This window comes from Epargyreus clarus, unplaced genomic scaffold (assembly GCF_041222505.1).
Source record: "Epargyreus clarus isolate Ecla_fem2 unplaced genomic scaffold, WU_Ecla_fem_2.2 ptg000034l, whole genome shotgun sequence".
In the NCBI taxonomy this organism is placed as follows: Eukaryota; Metazoa; Arthropoda; class Insecta; order Lepidoptera; family Hesperiidae; genus Epargyreus; species Epargyreus clarus.
The window spans coordinates 4,423,640-4,437,002 of record NW_027332239.1 but is presented as its reverse complement, the minus strand read 5'-3'; the positions used below and the strand labels follow the sequence as shown (position 1 = coordinate 4,437,002).

At 34.6% G+C, this 13,363-nt stretch overlaps 1 protein-coding gene across 1 annotated transcript in view; it reads left to right on the top strand.

Annotated features, from left to right (window-relative positions):
• The window catches only part of axo (axotactin), a 29,919-nt gene extending 16,735 nt beyond the window's left edge, over nt 1-13,184 (top strand). The window contains exons 15-30 of the mRNA XM_073091716.1: nt 34-248; nt 945-1,118; nt 1,939-2,164; nt 2,896-3,143; nt 4,427-4,855; nt 5,174-5,377; nt 5,950-6,167; nt 6,890-6,969; nt 7,475-7,587; nt 8,263-8,466; nt 9,034-9,227; nt 10,303-10,455; nt 10,964-11,080; nt 11,598-11,730; nt 12,464-12,612; nt 12,967-13,184. Coding sequence (XP_072947817.1) covers nt 34-248; nt 945-1,118; nt 1,939-2,164; nt 2,896-3,143; nt 4,427-4,855; nt 5,174-5,377; nt 5,950-6,167; nt 6,890-6,969; nt 7,475-7,587; nt 8,263-8,466; nt 9,034-9,227; nt 10,303-10,455; nt 10,964-11,080; nt 11,598-11,730; nt 12,464-12,612; nt 12,967-13,071 — 2,962 coding nt within the window. The 3' untranslated portion in view covers nt 13,072-13,184. The remainder of the gene's footprint in view (nt 1-33; nt 249-944; nt 1,119-1,938; nt 2,165-2,895; nt 3,144-4,426; nt 4,856-5,173; nt 5,378-5,949; nt 6,168-6,889; nt 6,970-7,474; nt 7,588-8,262; nt 8,467-9,033; nt 9,228-10,302; nt 10,456-10,963; nt 11,081-11,597; nt 11,731-12,463; nt 12,613-12,966) is intronic.
• The last annotated feature ends 179 nt before the right edge of the window (nt 13,185-13,363 follow it).

Below are 13,363 nucleotides of genomic sequence, written 5' to 3'. Positions count from 1 at the left end.
GATATCGAACAAGATGTACGTATAATTTTTCAGCGGCTACTGTCCTTGTGGCGTCAACGCTACGTGCGTTAATCCAACACAATCCTGCAATTGTGATGCGAATGAGAACAAGTGGCACTCCGATGAAGGAACCTATGTGAATCCGAAGAGTTTGGGCATCACCGAGATGTTCTTCTTGCAACAGAAGGACCTGACTGAGGAAGCTCAGGGAAGGATTACGCTGGGGCCGTTGGAGTGTGTAGAAACTAGTTAGTATTTGTAAAATATTTTTTAATTATGAGAGAATAATTAGTGATGTGTGATGTGCTTGATATATCAAATCAAGTTATAATAATAACATTTTTGATTAAAGAGTAATGTTTGAGTAAAATTGTAAGTTTTCAACAAGTTATTCTATCGAATATTTTTCTTTGTTTGTTGTGTAAATATGGAATCCATAGCCATACCTACTAATGGAAGAAGTTATTATGAAATAGATTGCTATGTAAATATTTTATTTTGACAAATGGATTGATGAAGTTAATCGGGTATACCATGAGGTTTTAATGTATATGCACCTACCATATTATGTAACTTTAGTTAAATTTTACCAGTAACTTTTATTTAGTATTAAAAATTTAAAACGCGGCTTATCAGTCAAGGGATCTGAGGTTCCAATCCCAGGCCTCTGCATTTTTTTTAATATTTAACCAAACGATAAGGCATACGGGCTACCTAATGGAAAGCAGTCACCGTCGCCTGTGGACATTTGCAACACCAGAGGAGTCGAAAATGCATCGCCGGCTTTGAAGGAGAGCTCTTTTAACACCCTTCTTGAAGAGCCCCATGTCATAGTCCTGAGGAAATACCTCAGGAGGAAGTTCATTCCACGTTTAAGTATTTATAATTAGTGACAACTAGCCTATTAATGATAATGGGCCAAATATAATTATTTTTCGAAACAGATACACAGCGTTACGTGGTAACATTCACGACATCGCAGTCCTACATAGAAGTGCCGGGCTGGAGGAAGGGGGACATCGCCTTCAGCTTCCGGACCACCGGCACCAGCGCCATCCTGCTGTTCCAGCCGCCGATACGCCCTAACTACCCTTCCTTCATGGTTGCTTTGACTAGTGGTGAGTTGTTTTAATATCAGTTTGATTTTTAGGGTTCCGTGCTTAAAGGATAAAAATGGAACCGTATTACTAAGGCTCTGCTATCTGTCAGTATGTCCGTCTATCTCTTGGACCATAATAGATAGACACTCGAATTTTTTACAAAGTATATGTAATTGGGGCCGCTATAACAATTCTAATAATTAAAAATATAGTTCGAAAAACTAAAAAAACACGCTTTTGTGATAAACTCAACTAAAAAGTAGAAAATAATTTTCAATCTAGGTATCAATTAAGAAACAGTAAAAAGTATAATTGTGAAAAAAGCGTGGGGTGCTCCACTTATCAGTTTTCGAAAAGCACCCCAATCAATCTAGTAACTTTGCCTGAACTGTCCCTAAGGCGCTTTCTCTCGCCTCGAAAATCGTTAATCATGAGGATGTTGATAAGGACAATGGTACAAAATTATTAAAATCGTCTATTGTCATCGGTTTTTGATAATTCTTCAAAATTTTGAATTAAACTGAACGTTCAAAGTGGATAGAAATCGGGTTCAAAGATTCCGTTACTGTTACGTACATACATACATACCTACATACAACCCAAACTAATAAAAGCGTGTTAAAAAAAATGGAGATCGTCATACAAGAAACCGCTATTTTTTTTCTTTTGTCTGTTTATCTTTAACTCGAACTTAGTTTTTTGGCTACTATGATATCAAATACTAAAAATAAAGAAAGGCATGGAACCTTCTGTGTGCGACGCACTTTGCCAATTATATTCTAATAGTAAGTTAAACGTTTATAGTTAAAATTGTATACTTTCCATTTTAAATGAACAGAACACGAGCTAACATTCAACTTCACGCTCAACACGGGGACCACGAGGAAGCTGGTCATCAACTCCAAGCGCAAACTGAACGGCGGCGAGTGGCACAAGATCTGGATCGACTACAACTTCTACCACGTACGGTTCATGCTGAACACTGAGTATCAGATGTTGAATCTACTGCTAGAGGAAGAGTTTGGACCGTTCGAGGGGTCTATGTTCATTGGTGGGGCTACTGCGTAAGTTTTTTTTTTATAATATAGGAGTAGCTGACGAGCTAAAAAAAAATGATGGAAAGTTCCGCATGCAATCCAACTGACGGTAAGCAACTGCCGCCCATAAACATCTGTAATCAACCCCAGATAGGAGTAGATCCTACCTGAAGTCGGCCACAGATGCGCCGCTACCCTTGAGGACTAAGCTGGAACGCCTCGGAAAAGTATGTCTCCCTCACCACGTCCTTCAAACCGGAACACAGCAGCGCATAACACTGCTGTTATTAGGCAGAAATAGGTGTGTCTGTGGTGCCGCCGGAGTCGAACCACAAAGGTCGAACCACCTCCTTCAATAAAATGAGTAGCGAATTTACGTCTTTTGAGAACCTAATTTCTTCTTTGTAATATTTCTTTTCTAGTTTTATATATGCCCTGTTATATAACATTTAGACCGACCTAGTGTGGTTTTCTAAAATAATAAAATTTACACAATGTCTCCTTATGTTCCTTAATCATTCAGTTGTCAACTATCAGTTTATTCTCTACTTTCTCAAAATTAAAAATTACCTTAGTAACACTTACTTATGTAGAATTTATTTAAAAATTGTGTGTATTTTTAATGACTTTCAATAAGAATTATTTAGTAAACAGTTTCCTCAATATAGATATCGTTCATATAATTATTGTTACAAGTGAATATTGATATTGAATATACTCGTACATTAAAAAATATATTATACTTACTGCGCTTTCAGGGAACACCTCAAAAAGTCTGCAGTGAACCAAGGATTGATAGGATGCTTCAGGGGTTTAGTCGTAAATGGGGAAATCCTCGACATATACAGCTACATGTCTGTCCATCTGTCGGAAATTATCAAGGACTGCAAACCGTCATGTGTGCCAAATCCTTGTCAAAACAAAGCAATTTGCAAAGAACTATGGTCTACTTACGAATGTATTTGTAAAAACCCATGGGCTCACCTGGGCATGCATTGTGAGGAAAGTAAGTATAGATTTTAACACGCTTTTATTAGCTTGGGTTCATTTTACTGCGGTTCATAACTATTCTCTCATAGATGATTGCTCATAGAATGCTTGTAACATTTAAAATATCACCACACGCCTTTCATTCTGAATTATTATTATTTAATAACTTAAATTTCATTATAATTAGATTTTATATGATATTGACAAGCGTGTTTTTGTAGTTTTTTTAAAGTAGGTATTATTTACTTTAATAATTTAATAATTTTATTTATTTTAATAATAGAGGTGATAATAAGCGTAATGTGCGTGAAGTGTGAAATGACCTTCCGTCTAAAATATCCTCAGACTTGTTTATACGCCACCAATAAAAGTAAAGTGAACACTATTTTAAAACCGAATGTGTTATTGATTATATTTGTTCATAGGAGATATACAGGACAAATCCCTTCAGATGATTTGTATACCCCTGTTTTAATGTACTTAAAAAATAACCTACGAGTATAAACCGACAAAAATAAGACTAATTACTAATACTATTATAATAGTAGCACTAAACATACAATTATTCTAAGATGATAGCAAAATAATTATCCGTAGAAATAAAAATGCGTCTACCGCATTTATTGCGACAAATTAAACAAAACAAAATGTGTAAATGGACGACACCATAACTCTTTAGTGTTTTACTCTGAGAATAAATAGTACGTACGGTAACAATTATAATTTATATAAAGCGTTAAATCTCAAAAGGAGGTTAACACGCAGTGCTGTAAATATAGAAAAGTTTCCTCTAAAGAGCAATACGGGAAATTGCAACATAACTCTCCAGTCCCATTTCCTAAAAGATATCCAGACAGCGGCCTATCACCCATTCCTTATAGATTTTGTTTGAAGAAGACAAAGTAGTTTACTTCCCACATTCTACTAGATGGGCCAAAGTAATTCAACAAGAATAATTTAAATTAGTACAGGTATAAGATTTTGAAGAAAGAGGCATTGTTTTTAAAACGTATTATCCACCTCACTTGACTCAAGATAAGATCTTAGTTGAATCCAAACATCCAACATTGTAATATGTAAATTATCTTTAATACTACTCTTATTTATGTAAATTATCTTTAATACTACTCTTATTTATGTACATTATCTTTAATCTACTCTTATTTTAAGAATCATGCATATAAAGTAGCAATGATCTGGGTTGAAGTTTGATGAACTCAATTTCTTTATTTTTTCATACACAATAACAATATTTGTCAAAAACGATAACAATATTTTAAAGTACTTTTTTTCTTCTAGACATAAATGAAAAAGCCCTAACATTTCAAACACAAGAAGCATATCTAAAGAAGAATTACTTAGTCGACAACGCGACAGACGCTGAGAAGATGAGATTGAAGAAGATGATGACGGAGAACGTTCTAATGAATCTAAGAACATACGACGACAACGCATTAGTGTTGTATGCGAATGACAATTTGAATAACTTCATACATCTGTTCATTCACAATGGCACAGAAATAATCTATCTGTTCAATCATGAAGATGAAATCGTACAAATGAATGTTACTTGCGAGAAAATAAACAAAGGGGAGAGTGTTCAGATCGCCATCATAAGGACTGAAAGCAACACTACTTTGCATGTCAATGATAAGAATACGACCATCGATAAAGTGGCGAAACTCCTTTCTAATTACACTAACAAGCCGTGGGTTAATGCGGAATTGGGTAAACTACATTTAATTACTCTATTTATTATAGATTATACTAAATTTAATAACAAAAATAATATTCTTAAGTATGAGAATAATGACTTCTTAAAAATACTGTTGATAAAAAAGATAAATTTAAACAAAAAAATAATTTCATTTAGGTAAATTCCTTTGGTTTTATTGAAAGAACTTTGCCGTCTTTATAGAATAAGTTTGTCAAAATTCGTAAAAAATCGTCAAATGTTCAACCTATTAAAACAAACATAAACTTAATGACATTGATTGAAAGATATTTATAATTAGAGATCAGGATCATATTATTATTTCGTTCCAGAGGTTATCCGTCCACAGAGACCACCGGCACCCCCAACGGACTACTTTCAAATGAACCTCGGTGGTTACGACCCTTATTCCCTGCATCTAGCTCCAAAGGCCACTATCTTCCCCCAGGGTGGTTACGTTGGCTGCGTCAGAGGGTTCAAAATTGCTGATCATGTAGTCGACTTATCTAGGAAAGCTCTGCAGAATACTGATCAAGGTAGGATCGAAATCGCACAGAATAAGCATTTACGATACTCCTCGATCTTTATATCCAGCAATAATATATTAGTTGCAGCTAATCTCACCACATAAAACAACCTATTTGGTATTTCTGCAACAACGTTTTCCTGCATTTTATAGTTTCTTAATATTTCTGAAATATTTTATTCTACTATTTCTTAAAGATTGCATTCTCAAAATTTTGTCAAAAACAAATATAATTTTGTTGTTGTTCAAGCTACCATTATGGTACTTTGGAGTCCAACGCGTCTGTGGTAGAATCACTATTCTATGGAGTTGGTTACAGCCTAGATGTCCATCAATCTCTAGCGGCTTAAGGTGGGGGGGTGGGGGCGGAAGAGGCGGTCCGCCCCGGGCCTACGATCCTAGGGGGCCTCCAAATACAGTTGCTTAAAAAAGGTCGTCAAAATGTGTATCAATCAGCGAAAAAAGGTCACAAGGTTTTGTATAATCAAATAAACTTTTTACACTTTTGGGCCTCCGACGACCTTAATCCGCTACTGCCATCAGTAACTAAAAATAAAACCAGATGTAACTTTTCCAAACCAGATCTAACCGGTGTCCTGCCTGAATGCAACATGAAGTGTGACTCGGAACCTTGCAAGAACGGTGGCGTTTGCACCGAGGACTTCACGAACCAGGAGAGCAGTTGCGACTGCGAGCTCACCAGCTACTTCGGAGAGAATTGTATGGAGGAGAAGGGAGCTGATTTTAACGGTGAAAGCATTCTGGAGAGGAAATTTGTACTCAGTGGACCTATTAATAATGTGAGTTTAAATCGTATTATGGAGACGTAGCCTATTCAGCTTTACTTTGGACAATTTTTGGATATCTTGGTAATATTGAAATTGAAACGATCGTACTTACAGAATTTATTTGGTGACCATTATTTACCACGCTTTTATTAGCTTGACCTATACCTATGTATGTATGTAACGGAATCTTTAAACTCTATTTTTACCCACTTTGAACGGTCAGATTAATTCAAAAATTTTAATAGTAATAATAATTTATAAATTTAATAATAATAATACAAGATTTTAATAATTTTGTTCCATCGACTTTATCAGGTTCATCAGGATTAACGATTTTCGAGGCGGTGTTTGAGGGTTTTGCCAATGTTTATGGCAAAGTTACTGCACGATAGATTGAAACAATTATTACTTTTTAGGTCGATAAAGTATTAAAGCGTGAATTTTAGTTTTAAAAAATATTTTTATTCTATAATGACATTATAATGTACTATTAACATTTATATTTTCAATGGAGTCTGGATACCTTCTGCTCTTTTCGAAATTTAGCCGCAACCTTTGAAAACTATAATCTAATTTATCTCGCTTTACGCGTAGACAAAATCAGTCTCAATTTAAGAATCCTTGATACGGCTTCATTAGGAGAACTTAAACTACGAATAGTATGAAAAAAGACGTACTGAGTAACCTCCATTGCTCTTGGTCATTTTAAAATATAAGTTTTGATTTTGTTTCAGGTAAAGATCAAATTGGCGTTCTCAAGTAATGACCTCCGGCAAAAGAACACTGTCCTCCTCTTGGTGCAAACTGAAAACAAGTACTTATATTATTTATGTATTCATATTTATTTTTATAATTATTATGGTAGTAGAACCCTTTGTAGCTCCACTCCGGCGGCACTACCGTCACACTTTTTTCTACCTAATGACAGCAGTATTAAGCGTTGCTATGTTTGGGTTTGAAGGGACATACTAATCCGAGGCGTTAAAACGTAGTCCTCACGTAGCAACGCATTTATGGTCAATCTCAGATGGGAACTTATCTAATCTGACGATGATCATGGGTTTCCATGGGTTTCCATAGATAAGTATAGATATCTCACCGCTTTGTAATTTAAGGAAGCCATTAAATGGCTTAAATGGCTGACAATTCTCTCAGCCAATGGCTGTCATGGTGTAATTTACGCAGAACAAGGCCGACATGCGCAGTTAAGTGGTGCGAAAACACGAAATCGAAGAAAAAGTGCTGAGAAATATCGTTTCATTCGTAAATGATCTAAAATCTACATTTTTTTTAATATTTTTAATTTTTTTTTACTATAGACGCAGTTACTATCTCCTGGTTGCTATAACTCAAGATGGTTATCTGAAGTTCGAAGAAGATCGTGAGGAAGAAGCCTATGGAGCTGAAGTGAAGAATAGAAATTTTCTAAATGGTAAACAAGAAATCAATAATATCTCTAAGAAATAAAATTATCTTCTATCAGTATATCATTCTACAAGCTTTTATTAAACTTGTTGTAACTGTATTTTAAACCAATCAACCGAAACTGATTAAACTGACATATACATTTCATTTGAATAAGATTGCATGATTAGCGTACTGAAGTCATTCCAAAATGGCGAGCGTCTTATGATGGCGGACCGATTACCTACTATTATACACCCCCAAGATATGAGTATCAAATAAAAAAGGTTTTCTGAGAAGAATGCAAAAATGTCATAAAAGCAAACAAGCAGCAAGCTAACTTTAAGAATATTTATTTAATTTATTTCAATGTACATGTTACATAGGCATACTTTGTATGTCCCAAACAATAGCACATTTTATTTAAAAAAATATTTACTTAATACATTAATACATTTGTATTATTTTTTTTGACCTATCTGTATTTTCGTAATTTAAAAATGTTGTATAGTCCGCATAAAACTGCTCCGCTCTGAATATAGAAATGAATCACGTCGCCATAGTAAATTATATGACTGCACCTCCTCGCAACAACTTCAGAGCGGACTATACACTTTTACTTTTCCCCATATTGTAAATCGTTTTTTGTAGTTAGGCTACTCTGGTTCTAAGTCTCAATTAATCTTTAATTTGTGAAATTTAGGCGCTCGTCACACGGTGTACTATACAAGGATAGGCCAAGAGGCTACGCTATTAATAGACCGGATAGAGATACCGCTAGAGAAGTTGCCTGCCCAAGGACTTTGGGAGATCTTCGATGTGGGCTCCAACGAGGTTCAGATTGGAGGACTAAACACTACGGATCCAAGACTGAAGATCTATAAAGGATATAATGGATGCCTTTCCAGTAAGTATGAGTTTGTTGAAGAAAGTCGTCTTTCCTAATTATATTCCAAAGATTAGAAAAGAAAGATTTCCTAAATATAGTGGATATTACTGAATCACATTTACAAGTAAAAGAAATTATGTACGGTACTTATAACAAAAAAAATCTGTTTGTTTTGTTTTCTTTTGCCTGTCTGTGTGTTTTTCCGGTTCATCGCCAAAACGGCTGGACCGATTTTGACGGGACTTTCAGTTGCACTCAGCTAATGTTATAAGAAGGAATAATGTTTTTTTTAAAGTCGGGGTCCGCAAAATAAAGTAGAAACCCATGTAATCTCCACAGTATTTACACTTTTAAACTCGGGTGACACCGTGAGACATTCTCTTTTGTAATGGGATCTGGATGAGATTGGTACTTGTTGTCCACTTGAGGACTATACTTCTTTGCATAAGATTGCAAAAAAATAGCTAAGTAAATTAGAAGTACTGTAGGAATTCTGTAGTTAGTTGACAGAAAAGTTTGAAACGTAAATATTGAAAATTCAAACTTCCATCAAGATTTTTAAGGGCACCATAATTTGTCTTCCAGACATTCTGGTAGAAATCAACAACTACACCATGAAACCTCTGGAAGAATATATGTTATTCACACGATCTGACTCAGAAAAAGTGAACGCAGTAAACGCCCAGGGAGTCAGGAGTGCACAGTGTTCCGCTGACTTTGACGAAGCCTGGCCTGAACATGACCAACTGGGTGCTACCCATAATGGAAGCTTCCTCATTGTAAGTCTATTTCTAGGCTGAATATTCCAGAAAATCAGCTTTTTATAATACAGGGGTAGCAGAGAGCATGCAGTCCACCTGATGGTAAGTGGCTACTGCCGCTCATTGACTGTAATCATCCCCAGAAAGGATTAGATATTCCTACCTGAGGTCGGCCACAGTTGCGCCGCTACCCCTGAGGACTAAGCTGGAACGCCTCGAAAAATTATGTGTCCCTTACCACACCCTTCAAACTAGAACACAGCAGCGCTTAACACCTCTGTTATGGGGCAGAAATAAGTTTGGCGGCGGTGCCGCCGTAGTCGAACCACAAAGGGTTCTACCACCCTGATAAATTCCTCGAAAATGTCTTAATATTTCACAATTATTCCATTTAGGGCATAGTTCACCGTTGGCTAAATGCGAATTGGTAGACGGCACACACTTTTGAGAATTTTTTTTAAAGGACTCTTGGGCGTGTGCAATATAATTTATTTCTTATACACACATAACTTTGAAAAGTCAGAGGCCTACGATCGAACCTCAATCCCCCGATTGGAAGGCCGAATTTTAACCATTAGGCTTTAAGTACATTATCATTTCATCGGATATTTATATCAAATTTACTTTCGATCTGATCCAAAAGTTCCATTACCTTAACCGTTATTACAGAAAATAATAATAAAACAGATTAGATCAAGATTTGAGCTACGATAATTTGTATTGTAAATTGCTACTGTTTATCGAATATCTCTATTTCTCGTTTCTTGTTCCAATTTGAATACAAGTTTATGAGTAGTAATAATATAGATAATTAGATACGTTTCCTGATATATTACTACTAGTGTTTTTACTACTATTGTTACCGCTACTACTACTACTATTACAACTACTACTACTATAGAAGTAGAAAACGAGTATGCAGTCTATCCGATGATAGGTGGTTACTCCCTGCTGCAGCTCTTAACACTGCTGTTATTATACAGAAATAGTTTAAAAGTTATCACTTCACTAATTTTGAAAATTAAACCTTTATTACATCTTTATTTAAATTTTATTTCCTCGTCACTTAATCAAAATAAGAAATATTTTCCAGAGTGTCGACAAAACATGGGTGGAAGATCCTCCTTCCCGCATCTCGTATGATACCAGCTACCAACAGCCAGATGCTGAAGAAGAAAATACTGACAAAATATTCATCACTCTCATAGTCATGTTCTTGTTCGGGCTCTGCTATTGTGGTTATCATGTGAGTTGAAAACTTGTACCTAAAGTACTAAAGATATTTGATTTAAAATTTGTTTGGAGGCTTGGGAGATGGATAGGTTCATATGGTTATATTTATCATCCTATGAGAGTATCCACCCTGTATATTATGATCCCAATGTATCTTATCCTGATTGTATCTACATATTTCATATATTTCTTTTCGTTACGATCCATTGGTTCGTAATGTTTCCTACGGTCCATTGTCAATCTATAGAATAGTGCACATATTTACTCCTATCTTCTAAACCCAGAAGGTTTTTCTATTTACCAATTGAACTTTCGACACACTTCATAGTGTATGATTTTGGGACCGTGTATATGATTTACCCTTAATTCTTCTTCTCCAATTTCTAAACCACTATGTTCAAAGCCAGTTATTAACCTTTTAATTTTTATATACTACAATTTAGACTATGTTGATATAATGACATTTTCTTTAATTTATTTATATGTACTTAACCATGATATTTTAAGCCACTTATTTCCAGATGTGGAGAACACAAAAAGTATATAAACTTCGCTTAGAAAAAGAGACAGATGCAAATATAATGAGAAGCAAGGAGAAGGCTACGAAATTGCAGGAACCTTCAGTTTCATTTTTACAGGTACTATCAGTATGAATTATTTCCTATCGATGCCTATAGATCTGTATATACAGATGACATGTCTCGCTCTTTATAGACTGCAGGAAATCTATACCAAATCTATTAGTTTTTTCAATCAGATATTTTTATTCCTCAAAAATATCAACACATGGACATTAAAATTATTTGAATAGGACATGTTTCAATTCAAATTAGTCTATTTATCTTCTGTCCGCGTTTCGAACAATGCATTTTTAGATTAATTATATTTATGATACCTAGACTAGATATAAAATCTAAGATATATAATATACGGATTTTTAACTACAATCTGCTGAAGACATCTTAAAGTTAGGATGTCTTACTGGATATTAAAGCACATTCTCATAAGTCATGAGACAGCATGAAAGTAACTAACATATTTTTAACTACTACATACATTTATGGAAGTTACAAAAAAACATATAGTACATATATACAGTACAGTTATAGTTTGAATCCTGAAGTAAATAATAATTATTAACAAACTCTCTTTCAGCTCAACGACGCTGAAGGCAATAAAGACGGTGAGAAGAAATCAAACGGAGTTTTAATAGATATAGTGCCGACCATCATAATGGAGCAAAACGAAGAGAAACCGCCCAGCAGGCGAGGCTCACTAAGATTTAGAGGTAACTTAAAAAACGGTGACATAAAATAATTATTATGTGTGTGTTTTAATGTATGTATGCCTGATTTTTAGGGCTTGCACACTAGTGCTTTAGGATTATATGAGAGTGCTAGAATCAGAATGGCCTAACTTAACTGCATTTTAATGACTTTTGACGTATCTGTATTTCCGTAATTTAAAAATGTTGCACAGTTTTGCTTTTCTCCATATTGTAAATCAGGTTTTTTGTAGTTAGGCTACTCTGGTTCTAACAGCCTCATATGATCTTAGATTTATGTAGGATATTGCTTTAAAATGACTGATCAGCTTCAGTTACCTAATGCTTTGTTTGTGTACACATAACTTCCATAAAGGTGGACTGCATATCAATACTATCACGGCTACCAGAGATGAACATACTGACTTCATAAAAGCATGAACAAATATACAACTTACAATATCTAAAACGCCATTAATAACCCCATAAAAATATAAGTATTATAGATATCAAGATACTAAGATACATTTATATAATACTAGATACCTGACCCGGCAAACGTTGTGTTGACATATAAATAAAAAATGTTAAGGGTGAACAACCCTTATCACTTAGGGGTATGAAAAACAGATAGTAGCCGATTCTCACACCTACTGAATATGCATTTATTTGGTGAAAATCGGTAAAGCCGTTTCGGAGGAGTACGGCATGTACATTGTGACACGAGAATTTTATATATAATATACTTTGTTAACAGATATGGTAGATAAATCCTGGGAACCTCTTGAAGAGAAGGACGAGCCTTCAGAAAATGAAGAGAGCGATAAGATATCATCCATCGAGGAAATGGACGAAGAAGCGGACGAATCATCTTCACATGAAGATGAACCAGAGGCTAACGAAACGGTAAGGCCTTATTTTTAACTATGTACCTATAACATTAAGATCAAACATAATATTAGTAAGTCAGTTTAAAAGACAATCAAAGATACAGTTAATAATGTACCTATTGTTAGAAGTTAGAACGTATATCTAAATGGTAAAAATTAATATACCTAAATGGAATATTTCCCATCATCTAGGAAGTATGCCTTGCCATTGTTAAGATAGATCCTTCGTCTTTTGTTATAAGGTAATTCTGGAGTGACTAACAAAATGGTCAAATGACGTAGAGAAAAAAAGAAAACTTTTAAATAGAAAATTCTCTATCAATAAAAATGTGTTCTGTGTTTTTAAATGTAATGCTAAATTTATTTCTAGAGACAAGACGCAGTGGAAAATCTTAATAAAGATGCAACATTGGCGACATCAGTCCCATACAAAGTTGAAGAAGATGCTTCAGTTGAACTAACCTCGAGTGCATGAGTAGTATAAAATAATAAATAATTATGCTAGTAAATATGTACATTTCTTTTCTGGTTTTATATAAAGTACACCCCTCAATCTTTTTATGCAACAAATATTCCAAAACAATACACATAAATGCAATGTGTATTATGTATGCATGTACTTATGATTAGTAAAATATGAGGTAATAATTTGTAGATATTTTCGGCACCTATTTTTTCTTAAAACAAATAAAATATTGTATAATCATTATTAAGAAAAGAAAAATTCTAGTACGAAAACATTTACTTGACAAAATATCATCTGTGGA